General features: G+C 45.4%; 1 protein-coding gene across 1 annotated transcript in view; it reads right to left on the bottom strand.

Moving 5' to 3' along the window:
* LOC143286500 (uncharacterized) overlaps positions 1-13,766 on the bottom strand; it is a 133,299-nt gene that overhangs the window by 2,713 nt on the left and 116,820 nt on the right. The window contains exon 4 of the mRNA XM_076594077.1: positions 2,744-2,827. Coding sequence (XP_076450192.1) covers positions 2,744-2,827 — 84 coding nt within the window. The remainder of the gene's footprint in view (positions 1-2,743; positions 2,828-13,766) is intronic.

Genomic DNA, 13,766 nt, shown 5'->3' with positions numbered 1-13,766 from the left:
AGAGGCTGCCACTGACTGGCCGCAAGAGGGATGGGAAAAGATCTCTGATGCCAAGAATGTGGCGTCTAGTGTGTTGCTCAGTCTACTGTATTTGGAAAAGCCCACAGAGACTCTGTTCCATTTTGAAGAAATTTGCGCAATGTTGGTTTGGAAATGATGCCGATATTTGTTTGATTTGCAAAGCATCGTGCTCTACCTTTCATGTTAGACTTACGGCCGCTCCCGCTCTCTGCTTTTATTTCTTTGAGGCGATCGATGGTGTGATGGCCGTGTACCTGTTCTTTTTGATATTCTTTGACTTTTCTGAGGATTTCCGATTTTCCTAGATGTAGGCCGCTCGTTGGTGTTGCGTTACCAGCAAGTCTGTCAGCTCGCTCATTTCCCTTAACTCCTGCATGTCCCGGGCAGTATGACCATGTGATTTTTTTTATCTGAAACCATTGCTCAAGAGGCCAAAAATGACAAGTGGAAACAGTTTTGCGAGGCACTCAGTTATGACTCAACATTGACAGAGTTCTGGCAATTTTATCGTCGCATGGAAGGGAAAACGTGCACAACAACAACCCCAGACATGGTAGACACTGACGGAACCAAGCTTAAGACAAACGAAGAAAAAGGATCCGCCCTGCTCAAACGTTTCATACAACAGAGCGATCAGAGAAACTTAGATGAGAAAAAGAAATATGTTGAGGAGTTAAACCAAACCCTTATGCAGACTGGACCTGACGATGACTTGACAATAGATGATCTAAATGAAGCAATAGCTAAATGCAAGAAAGAATCTGCCCCTGGCCCAGACAAAGTTCGCTACTCGGACATCAAGGAACTATCGGAAGAAGACAGAAGCAAACTTTTCAATCTATATCAAAACAGTTTCCACAATGGACATGTGCCGGAGGACTGGACACACAGCTTCTTAAAACCCATACCAAAACCAGGAAAGGACCATCATCAGGTAAGCGGCTACCGGATCCTAACCATGCAAAACATCGCTGGAAAGCTCATGGAACGCATGATAGCCAGAAAACTTGCAAGGGATCTTGAACACAGGCACATTCTCCCTTCAAATCAAGGTGGTTACAGAACAGGCAAGTCCACATGGGAAAATGCAACTGCTTTTGCATACGAGGTGTATGAAGGATTTCAAAGGAAAGAAGTAACACTAGCAGTAGCAATCGACCTTGAAGATGCCTACAATAAAGTCCAGTTTACACACCTCATGGAGCTGCTACTAAGGTATGGAGTAAGTTTGACACTGACAAGATGGATAGCAGCAGCGCTTCAGGAAAGAACCGTCGTTCTACGCCTCGGAGATTGGATATCTGCACCTTCTAAACTATCCATGGGACTGCCACAAGGGTCTCCGCTCTCTCCTGTCCTCTACAATGTCTACACGAAGGGCCTTGCAGACTTAAACAACAATGGAATAGCTCGGGTGCTTACTCTTGCGGATGATGGCCTGGTCTTCAAAACTTCGAAAGATGCTCAGGAAAGAACCAAAGCCGTCCAGAAACAACTAAACAATATTGCTCAATGGTGCAAAGACACAGGATCTTCCATCAATCCAGCCAAAGCCCAAACGTTGCTGTGCACCCTGAACAACAGAACCGCGAGCAAAGCACCACCTTCTGTGTCATTCGATGGGATTCAGATCGAGAAAACTGAATGCCTACGCTACCTAGGAATACACTTCGACAGGATGCTGACCTTCAGAAAGCATACGGAAAATACTGTTCTCAAATGCAAAAAAGGCCTTTCAGTCTTAAAGGCAATGGCAACCAAAGGTATTGAACAACGCCACCTCTTCCTGCTATACCAATCACTCGTCCTCAGTGTGATCGACTACGGACTTGGGCTAACAACACCGTCTCAAAGCAACCTCCTAAAATTAGAAAGAGTACAAAATGAAGCTATGAGGCTGATCCTTGGAACAACAAAAGACACGCCCACAGAAACCATGCGATACCTGCTTGACCTTCCTTCAGTGCAGGCCAGAAACAAGTTAGAACAGGTCAAGACCTACTTCAAAGCATTAGAAAACCCTCAAAACCCACTGCATGACGCAGTCAAAGAACCAAAAGGCAGCCGTCTAGGGCGAGGAAGATCATGGATGGGGCAAGCAGAAGACACAATCCAGCTAGTATGCCGACTACAAGACAGAAAGAAACAAAAGAATGGGAGAAAAACCCCGAAAACCTCAACCATCTATTCAACACAGCCATTTCACCCACTCTAGGAAGACATTGTCGGGAATGGCCAGAGGGCAAAACTGATGCGGAAGTGAAGCTACTCATAGAAGAAGACAGTAAAGAAGAGGACATCATCATATACACAGATGGCTCAGTCACCAAAGACCAATCCGGTTGGGGATTCACTGCGAAACAAAATGGAAAAACAGTTTGGGAAGAGAATGCTGCCTACAAAGTCACAACCTCCAGCCTAACGATGGAAGTTGAAGCTGTGACACATGCCCTCCAGTAGCTATCGTCCATCCATACGCCCGGAAACCAACATGCCATGATTCTAACAGACTCAATGAACCTCATACAGAAAATTGAAAACGGAATGGGAAGCCCAGAGTGGCATAAGGCAATGTGATGTCAGCTAACTTGGAATCTTGGAATCTGTGATGCCTGTTTACTTAGAATCCTGTAATCTGTGATGACAACTTACTTGTTGGAGTCCTGTAATCTGTGATGACAACTTATTCGTTGGACTCTTGTAATATTTGATGACAACTTACTTGTTGGAGTCCTGTAATCTGTTGAGCATGGCCTGCACGAGGTTCAAGTAAGTGGCCTTGCTTTCCGCCATCTTTTGGGATGGGCTGCAACACAACAGAACAGAGTTTTAATATTATCTCAAATTCATTCGCATTTTAGGATGAATAAAATCCCTTGTCAAGTTGTCAGCTAACAATTCAACTCGTACCACTTCTCTCCGTTGCAAATCGTTAGCGATTAGCAATCAAGCGTTATCTAATTACTTTTCTTTATAGGTAAGTAAGCTATAGGTAACTTCATTAAATTTGTCTTTTGTATGTGAGCTTGCAGAGGCTGAATATAACTCGTTTTTTTCTTCTTTTTTTTGTGTGTGCAAAAGAACAGGACTGGGTGGAATACATGCGGAAAGATAGTACTGACTGACTGTGGATGAATCTTTGATTTCTTGTGTATTCATTCACCATGCGGTAATATTGCAAGGATAGAACTGACTGTGTAGTGTTGCGTAGGGTAATGTAGTGTTGCGTATAGTGTAGTGTGGTATAGTGTAGCGTAGCGTAGTATAGTGTAGTTTACTGTAGTATTGTGTAGTGTTGTGTTGTGTTGCGATGTGTGTGTGTGTGTGTGTGTGTGTGTGTGTGTGTGTGTGTGTGTGTGTGGAGAGAGAGAGAGAGACAGAGACAGAGAGAGAGAGGGAGAGAGAGATATCGTAAATGCAATAAAGGGAGATGCCACACCGATATCCTTTCACCATAGTACTGCAGCTAAGGGGTTAAATGTGAACGTTAACAGCATCGTAAGGGTGGGTGTGACTGTGACTTACTCTTTCAAAATGCGTAGGAACAAGGTACGATCCGCACAGACTTTGTATATATATATATAACAGACAGACCCACAAACGCTCGAAAGGCAGTTTAAAATCCTAGTTAAAAAGAGACGTTTTCGTATTGGTGTGAATTTGTGTGTGTGTGTGTGTGTGTGTGTGTGTGTGTGTGTGTGTGTGTGTGTGTGTGTGTGTGTGTGTGTTCCATTGAGAAAAGAAATTTTGCCGGAGTGTGGTCTGTCTTCGCTTTGCTGAAAAAAATTGGCGTTCCAGGGGATTCTTTGCTGTTTGGAGTTCTCATAAAAATGATAAATGAATAAAAGGGTAGGACTAGCAAGCATTAGTAACTGAATCCCTGAAACAATGCGTGGACTCCCACACATCTGTCCCCATCTCACCCACACACCACAGCACCACCACCACCGCCCCTCCCAGTACACCCACACCCACACACCCCGCACCTCCACACACCTCCCCATCCACCACCACCGCCGCCCCTCCCAGTAGACCCACATCCACACCCAACACCTCCAGACGTCCACCCACACCTCCACACACACCACGGCACATACTCCTCTCGGCACCCACACACAACCACCCACGTCATACCCAGCACCCCGAAAACCACCACCCACACATGACGACGACCACCACGACCACCACCCAAACTCAAAGTGGAGTGATGGCCTAGAGGTAATGCGTCCGCCTACGAAGCGAGAGAATTTGAGCGCGCTGGTTCGAATCACGGCTCAGCCGCCGAGATTTTCTCTCCCTCCACTAAACCTTGAGTTGTGGTGTGGACGCTAGTCATTCGGATGAAATGATAAACCGAGGTCCCGTGTGCAGCATGCACTTAGCGCACGTGAAAGAACCCACGGCAACAAAAGGGTTTTTCCTGGAAAAAATCTGTAGAAAAATTCACTTCGATAGGGAAAAAAACAAACAAAAAAAACTGCACGCAGGAAAAAATACAAGAAAATGGGTGGCGCTGTAGTGTAGCCACGCGCTCTCCCTGGGGGAGATCAGCCCGAATTTCACACAAAGAAATCTGCTGTGATAAAAAGAAATACAAATACAAATACCCACACCCCAAACACCACCATCCACTCCTCTCCCAGCACGCCACCACCACCACCACCACCACAAACACAACACTCACCACCCCAAAACCACACCATACACACCCTCACCACCACCCACCCACATTTCTCTGTATTTCCACACCACCCAGCATTCTCAACCCCCCACACCCCACTCCCCCACCCCACATACACACCACAGAACCGCCGTAAAAAAAAAAAAAAAAAATCAAATGCATGTTTACACGATCCAGCATTGTTATTATTTTTATAATGACTGCACCATCGTGTAATCCTGCCCCTAAACGTCAGACAGACAGACAGACACAGCAACCCTCAGAACCACCAGACTGAGCAAGCAAGCAGCAAGAAGCCAAACATCATCATCACCACCACCACCATCATCATCATCATGATGCAACAAGACCTTTCAAGACATGCAAGCAAGGTCTTGGAAGGCGAAGGACAGAGAGGGAGCGAGAGAGGCTCTTGACACCTGCGGGTCCGGATTCGTCCACCTCTGTTGTGTGTGAAAAGCCTCCCCCCCCCCCACCCCCCAACCCACCCATTAGAAATTGATGAGCCCTAAACATGGAAAAGGCCACAGTTCCACGACCGACTGGCTTGCCGCCAGCCCCTAGCCCTCTAGCCCCCTCCCTCTCTGTCTGTCTTCGACTGATTTATCGACTCCGGAGCTCGTCACCCCTCAGCAGAGGTCTGATGTAAACCTGCGGGCCATTGTCACACTTGGTGAATAATGCATGCATGCTTCGTAGACATGGGGGGGGGGGGGGGGGGTTGGGAAACGGTGACTGCTGTTGCTGCTGTTGGTTCTGGTTGTGGCTGAGGCTCTGGCTGTGTGGCGAGCTCCATTGCAGCACTGAATTGGAATGGAAGGGAGTAATCCAATGGTCTCTCATCACCCTGCCACCCCCACCATAGCACGCGCGCGCACACACACACACACACACACATACGCACGTATACACACACACGCACGGACACACACACACACACACACACATACACGCGCACGCACACACACGCACACACTCATGCACGCACGCACGCACGCACACACACACACACACACACACACACACACACACACACACGTATATATATATATATATATATACATATATAACATGCACACACACACATGCTCACACACACACACACCCACACACACACACACACACACACACACACACACACACACACTGAACGATTCCCCCCCTGAGACGTTGACAATGATGCATTATTAGTCGTGCTGAAAGCTTTAAGATGGGGGTAAAGGAGGGTGACAAAAGCTCAGCACCACACCTCCAGCAATTTGTCGATCGGTGACACTTGCATATTTTCGCTTCAAACAGCATGAATATTCATACAGAAGGGAGCTTACTCCATCGCTCCTTCCCTTCCAGTGACGCGCAGACGTTCTGAAAACAGCGGTTTCGAAGCATGTTTGCATCGCGTCTTTCCAATCGTTTTTACGAGTCCAAAATGACCAAACGAGCGCTATTTACAGCCAAGCAAATTCCAGCATGAGGAACATTTCCTTGACAATGGTTCTGATTTTGATCCTTGAAACGGTAGTCATATCTATAGCTTCTGAGGAAGAAACTTCGTCGATCGTCAACGAAGCTTCATGATGCGAAGAAAATTGCTAAATGAATGAAATGGAGGTAGGAATTTAACATCAATTGGGTGTAATTTTCTTTGACTATGGTTACGATTTTGACACTTGAAACGGTTGATAGTGAAGAAGAAACTTCGTCAGCCGATCGTCAACGAAGTTTCATAATCCAAGACAGTTGTGAAATGAATAAACTGGAGGTAGAAATCTGATATGAAGTGGGCGTAATTTTCTTTGATGATTCTTCCGATTTTGACCCTGAAACGGTAGATATAGCTTCCGAAACACACACACACACACACACACACACACACACACACACACACACACACACACACACACACACACACAAACAAACAACAACAAAAAAAACAACAACAAAAAAACTTTGTCGATTGTCAACGAAGCTTCACAATCCAAGAAAGTTGTGAAATGAATAAAATGGAAGTAGAAAATTGACACCAAGTGGGCGTGTTCATCACACTGGTCCCATGGTGTTACAGCGAGCTAGTGCACTGTGCGGAACTGACTCTAGAAGTGACTCTGTCGCAGGAAATGTCCCGGTGCTCCACACCATCGCCCTCGTCCTCCCCCCCCCCCCCCCACCTACATCCCTCCTCCACCCCCCCTCCCCCGCCACAGCACGCCCTTCCCCACCTCGATGAATTAAATTGAAAGCACGCTGTGACCTCGGTGTGGTTTGGTGCGGTTTTTGTGTGCATATTCTAACTCAACTGAAGTGACTCGAGTTATATATCCTGCGGATATAAATACATGTATATAACACATTTTCCAGGTTAGAGAATGTGTTCTGATTAATGTTGTCGCAGCGAGTGTTTTCTTGTGTTTACTGTGATTTCGTTGTGTCTCTTTGATTATGACCATGCGTGACAAAAAAAAAAAAAAAAAAAAAAAAAAAAAGAATAGAATGAAATTTAACTTGAAAAGAAAGAAGATATAGGCAAATCGGGAATAGGCGATTTAGGAATAGGCGACCCGGAGATAGGCGAAATCAGGATGACGCCGTTGCAGAGACGTAACGTCGGTCTTCACACAGTAAGGAAGGCGTGGACCAGTCTGACAACTCCGCGGCGATAAAGCAATTACTGCAGACTACCTCGTAAGCGACAACACCTTCTCCGTACAAACTTCAGCCGAACGTTGGGGGATGGGCGTTTAGTGAGTACTTTACCCATCCTAAGGAGCCCAGTCCCTTACTTACTTTCACCATTATAGTGCTGGCTGGGCTTTCACTCCATGCGTTAGCCCCCAGCGCCTCTCCCTTCCAACCAAAAGCGGACTTTTCTGCACTTGCTCACCGTTTGCAATTCGCAGGCGCGCGTGCGCGCGCACACACACACACACACACGGGCGCGCGTGTACACACACACACATACACACACACACACACACACACACATACACACACACACACACAAATACACACATGTTTCAAAATAGACAGATCAACCAACTCTGTGTGTGTGTGTGTGTGTGTGTGTGTGTGTGTGTGTGTGTGCACATGGTGAGAAAGAACAGAAACGTCTACTCTGAAAAAAAAGGGGGGGGGGATGAAAATGACTAAAAATAAACACACAAAAAAGCAGAAGAAGAAGAAGAAGAAAAAAACAAAAACAAACAAAAAACCACACACACACACACACACACACACACACACACACACACACACACACACACACACACACACACGCACACACACACACAATCATGCTTTAACTAAATCATAAAGGGGAAATTATATCCAAAAAATAATATAATGGAAACACACACATACCCGCACACACACATGCCTGCTCGCGCGGTGAACAAGAACAAAAATGTATATCATCATGAAACCCCCCCGTTCCAGCCCCCTACTTCCCCAAAACAAAAACAAAACAAAACAAACAACAAAAAAAGAAGAAAAAAAGAGAGAAGCCCTCCAGCCCTACTCCCCAAAACAACAGCAACAACAACAACAAAAACACTATAAAAAAAAAAACCCAACAAAAACAACAACAAACAACAACAACAACACGAATACCGTAGAATTGAAAAGAAAACAGCAATCAACACATGTTTAATTCATATGTGGAATACTAACAGAGGGAAAAGACTGTGTTGTTACGGTCTAATTTTTCTTCTTCATTTTTCCTTCTTTTACCTCCGACAGCAGCCATGCATAAGCATTGTGACTGGCGACAAGAAAAAAGTAAGATATAAATGATAAATAAGATAAAAAAAACATCAAAAACAAAGCGCCAACACCGTGTCCATCGCACACAAATCGCAAAGGAAACACGTGTTCGGGGTGTATTATTAATACTATTACTATTCAAACTGCAATCCCAAACCTTTGTACCGGACGGAGCATTTCATGGGGAATGAGACGTGTTTTATTCATGGAAGGTATTATGAGGAGCTGAGTCAGTCTTTCTGGGCGTGTATCCGTAATGCGCAGGCTGTGACCTGGATGCTATTATACACGCAGCCAGTCTGTTTTGTTGTTGGTGCATCTGTATTCATGAAGTTATTTCCTGATGGTTTGTTTTATCTGGGGGTCGACAGTCTTTCTTCTCCTTTCTCCGTCTGTCTGTCCGTCTCTGTCTGTCTGTTTGTCTGTCTGTCCGTCTCTGTCTGTCTGTCTGTCTGTCTCCCACCCCCCACACCCCCCTTTCTCTCTCTTTCTTCTGTGCAGTGTAGACATTGGATTATGACTGCTATAATCACGAAAGAAAAGTGGCAGAATGGTTAAGACGCTTATCTGCCAAGACAATGTCCGTGAGGGCCTGTGTTCGAATTCCGTTCTCGACTTTTTTCCCCAAGTTCGACTAGAAAATCAAACTGAGCGTTTTGTCATTCGAGTGAGAAGATAAATTGAGTTCCCGTGTGAAGCACGCACTTGGCGCTCCACGAACAGAACGCATGGCAACAGAAGTTTTGTCCTCTGGCAAACTTGTGCAGGGGAAATCCACTCAGATAGGTACACAAAAATATGTGCATGCACTCAAAGCCTGTCCAATCGCGTTGGGCTATGCTGCTGGTCAGGCATCTGCCTAGCAGATGTGGTGTAGCGTTATGGATTTGTACGCGCGCAGTGACGCCCAGTTGAGAAATTGAAAACTGAAAACTCATACAATCGAAATTGGCCCTTGACGGTCAAACGCTAGGCAAAACTAACTGCAAATACGCAGGCGTGTCAGCGACTTGAAGATATTGTTGTATGGCCAGCTGAAGGAAGGCCACCACGAACTTGGAAGACCCTGCAAGCGCTTCAAGAACACCTTGAAGACAAACCTCAACTGATACCCTTGACCGCTCTCGCTGGAGGATGTTGTGCTGTAGTGGCATAAAGACGTTTGAAAACAAGAGAACGCTGGCCATTAAGGAGAAGCGTGAGCGAAGGAAGCAGGGCTCAACTTCTGGAGGCGTTTTCCCTTGCAACACCTGTGGGAAGTGCTGCGCATCCAGAATCGGCCTCTTCTCCCATATGAGGACACACACTGACAGATAAGCCTGCCTGCCTACTCATCCGTTGGTCCGACGGGAGACTCCATTCATCAGCGACTTCGAATGCAATCAACGAGAGTACAAATGCCGACGACCAATTGTACTCCATGAGCGCGTGCAACCACAGATTCATGGTTTGACTGTACGTCACGGGAGTGCAAACAATCGACCACTAGTTATCTCCCCTATCAGTAGATGTCGGGTACATAGCATATTAACTACGTCATAAGTATTGGGATCGAGAAAGCTAATCTGCCGTTCAACACACACAAGACAAAACAAGACAAGCATGATTCATTTTAACACTCTCCCTCCCTCACACGAGAACATAATGAAAGGTAAAACAAGAAAAACTATTACATTTCAAACACAAATTACAGAGACATGAAATGTTGAAAACATCCAATGGTGTGTTAACAGAATATTACACAACTGCAACTGTAGATCCTTCCAGAAATTATCATTACTCACAAGAAAGTTTATCATTTTTTAAGGTTAGGTTTACCAGTTCCATTAAACAATTCATTGAATTTGATCACATTTCGACGGGCGCAATAGCCAAGTGGCTAAAGCGTTGGTCTGTCAATCTGAGGGTCCCGGGTTCGAATCACGGTGACGGCGCCTGGTGGGTAAAGGGTGGAGATTTTTACGATCTCCCAGGTCAACATATGTGCAGACCTGCTAGTGCCTGAACCCCCTTCGTGTGTATATGCAAGCAGAAGATCAAATACGTACGTTAAAGATCCTGTAATCCATGTCAGCGTTCGGTGGGTTATGGAAACAAGAACATACCCAGCATGCACACCCCTGAAAACGGAGTATGGCTGCCTACATGGCGGGATAAAAACGGTCATACACGTAAAAGCCCACTCGTGTGCATACGAGTGAACGCAGAAGAAGAAGAAGATCACATTTCGACGTTTGCATGAAAAAAAAGAAAGAAAAAAAAAAGATATTCGTACAAAACAATTTAAAAACAATGATATTCGTCTCTATGTTTTTCAGTTACATCTTAAACGTATTATGTGGGATTCCTAGTTCTCTACCTTACAGAGCAGGTAGTCACTGACGTAATAATAATAATAATAATAAACGCACAAAGGTGAGAGCAGTATTTTCTAGGTGTCTGGACAACAAAACTGAATAAAAACAGCGGGAATTGTGTAGCCTTAGTTAAGACAATAAGTGGAGAAATGAGTTACCTTAGTTAGGGCACTAAGTGGAGAAATATGTGGCCTTAGCGAAATCACAAAGTCGATAGATGTGTTGTCTTAGTGGAAAGATATGTGGCGTTAGTTAAGGCACTAAGTTGAGAGGTGTGTGTACTGAGTAGCTTAAGTACAAAGTCGATAGATGGATTGTCTTAGCTAAAGCAGTAAGCGGAGAGATGTTAGGGCTTTGAAACACACACACACACACACACACACACACACACACAACACAACACAACACAACACACACACACACACACACACACACACACACGATCAATTCAGTTCTCACGGGCAGTCATGCTTTTCGCCTCAGTACGCTCCGGCTAGTTCGCGCTCGCTCGCTCTCTCTTCGAGCCACCCCCCACCTCCCCCCCTCCACCCCCACCCCCAAAAATGGGATTTCTCCAGTGTCACAAAATACTGATGAACCGGTGGACCGGAACCGATAGAGGTCGTGGAAAAGCTTCGGACACCGGTCAGTTTGTCTGTCTCTACGGGGGAACGGAAATGAGAGGGGTTGGGAAAGAGTTTGTGCCGGGGGAACTTCCTGACCTTGTAGTAGTTGCTGCTGTCCCCATCCACAGAGACAGACAGACAAAATAAGAGAATGGGAGGACACTGTTCCAGAATGAGACAGAGCGACGCGACGCCCCGAGAGAGTCGTGGAAAAGAGAGAGAGACAGAGAGAGAGAGAGACAGAGATAGATAAAGAGACAGATATATATATATATATATATATATATATATATATACACATAGAGAGAGAGAGATAGACACAGACAGAGAGAGAGAGAGACAGAGAGAGAGAGAGAGACAGAGAGAGAGAGAGACAGAGAGAGAGAGAGAGAGAGAGAGAGAGAGAGAGAGAACTCGGAACTCAAAACGTTTTTATTCGAGGATTAAGATTTCAGGCATAGCTTATTCTTCAGAGAGAAAGAGAGAGAGCTTCACTTATTTATTTATAGTCTGTTCATCTAAGATGATGATATTAGACTGAAAATAAATGATATTATTATCATTTGGATTATTATCATTTCTATCATAATGATGATTGTTATTATTAATTAGAAGTCGATATTTCTGTATATTCGAATGAAAAGTACCTCTGAAAATCGATGAAAAATTCCCCAGAGCTCAAAACAAAGTGTAGGAACCCCAGTAGAAGTGTCCTGTAAATTCCAAGGGATGGTCGCCGGTACAATGGTTTACCCCAGAGACACAGCACGACGCATTAGATGTAGATTTACAGTAAGCTCCCACCGAGGTCACCGCGCTAACTGAAGATATTGATCCCCGAAATCCAGAGGTAAACTAACAAACCGAAGACACTAAATACAACTGAAAAAAAAAACAGAGAAAAGACTGAATATTTGTAGAGCTGTTGATTCCTGTTGCGGTTGCTAACCAGGGGCAGGCCACTCTCTCTCTCTCTCTCTCTCTCGAGAGAGAGAGAGATAGAGAGACAGACAGACAGACAGAGACAGAGAGAGAGAGAGAGAGAGAGAGAGACAGACAGACAGACAGACAGACAGACAGTCAGAGGCAGAGACAGAGACACGGACACGGAGATTGTTTTACTGCCATTGACAATAATACCATCCTTTGGTAAGGGGGACAATGTATGAACAAAAGAATAACGGCGGTTTACAGAGAAATTGACACATTGCTAAGAGCAAAGAAGAAAACCAACGACCAAAACAACAACAACAATAACAGCAATCAACAAAACCATAAAAAATAAGACATATTGCTGTGATCATCGACGACAATGACGACGACGAAAAAGAAGAAGAAGAAGAAGAGGAAGGAAGGAAGGAAGGAAGGAGGAAGAGGAGGAGACGAATCGACACCAGGATACATACATACACACTACATCCCCCCCCCCCCGACCCCCCCACCCCCACCCCCCCTCACACACACACACACTTTCAGATCCACAAGCATAAGGTGTGAAGATGAATTCTTTATGATATATTGAACTGGTTGCTACTACACATTATATTTTCTCCCTCACTTTTTATTTCGCCGCCGGTTGGTTTTCCCATTCAGTATCCAAACCTTCATGGATAGCTTTTGGATTTCGTCGGATTTGTAATTTTTTTTTTCCTTTCCCACGTTGCGAATACGAACACTACAAAAAATGGGATTGGTGTCTGTGAGTCATTTGCCATGGAGGGATAGGATAGTTCACTTGCTATATTGCTGAGATATTTGACGAGTCCACACACACAGGGGACGAAACTGAGAAAGAGAGAGAAAGAGAGAGATGGAGAGACAGAGAGAGGGGTGCGGGGTGGAGAGACAGAGAAAGAAAGAGAGGAATGGAGAGACAGAGAGAGAGAGAGGTGGATGGAGAGACACAGAGAAAGAGAGAGAGAGACTGATGGAAAGACAGAGAGAGGGGGGGGATGGAGAGACAGAGAGAGAGGGATGGAGAGCCAGAGAGAGGGGGGGATGGAGAGACAGAGAGAGAGGGATGGAGAGACAGAGAGAGGGATGGAAAGACAGAGAGAGAGGGAGGGACAGAGAAAGACAGCGACACAGAGAGAGGGATGGAGAGACAGAGAGAGAGAGGGGGGTGGATGGAGAGACACAGAGAAAGAGAGAGAGAGAGGGATGGAAAGACAGAGAGAGAGGGAGGGACAGAGAAAGCGACACAGAGAGAGGGATGGGGAGACACAGAGAGAGAGAGAGAGAGAGGGGGGATGCAGAGACACAGAGAGAGAGACATAGAAAGACAGAGAGAGAGGGAGGGACAGAGAAAGACAGAGACACAGA

The sequence above is a fragment of the Babylonia areolata genome, chromosome 10, assembly GCF_041734735.1.
Source record: "Babylonia areolata isolate BAREFJ2019XMU chromosome 10, ASM4173473v1, whole genome shotgun sequence".
Taxonomy (NCBI): domain Eukaryota; kingdom Metazoa; phylum Mollusca; class Gastropoda; order Neogastropoda; family Buccinidae; genus Babylonia; species Babylonia areolata.
The sequence above is the reverse complement of the archived record's forward strand: the minus strand, read 5'-3'. Positions and strand labels throughout refer to the sequence as shown.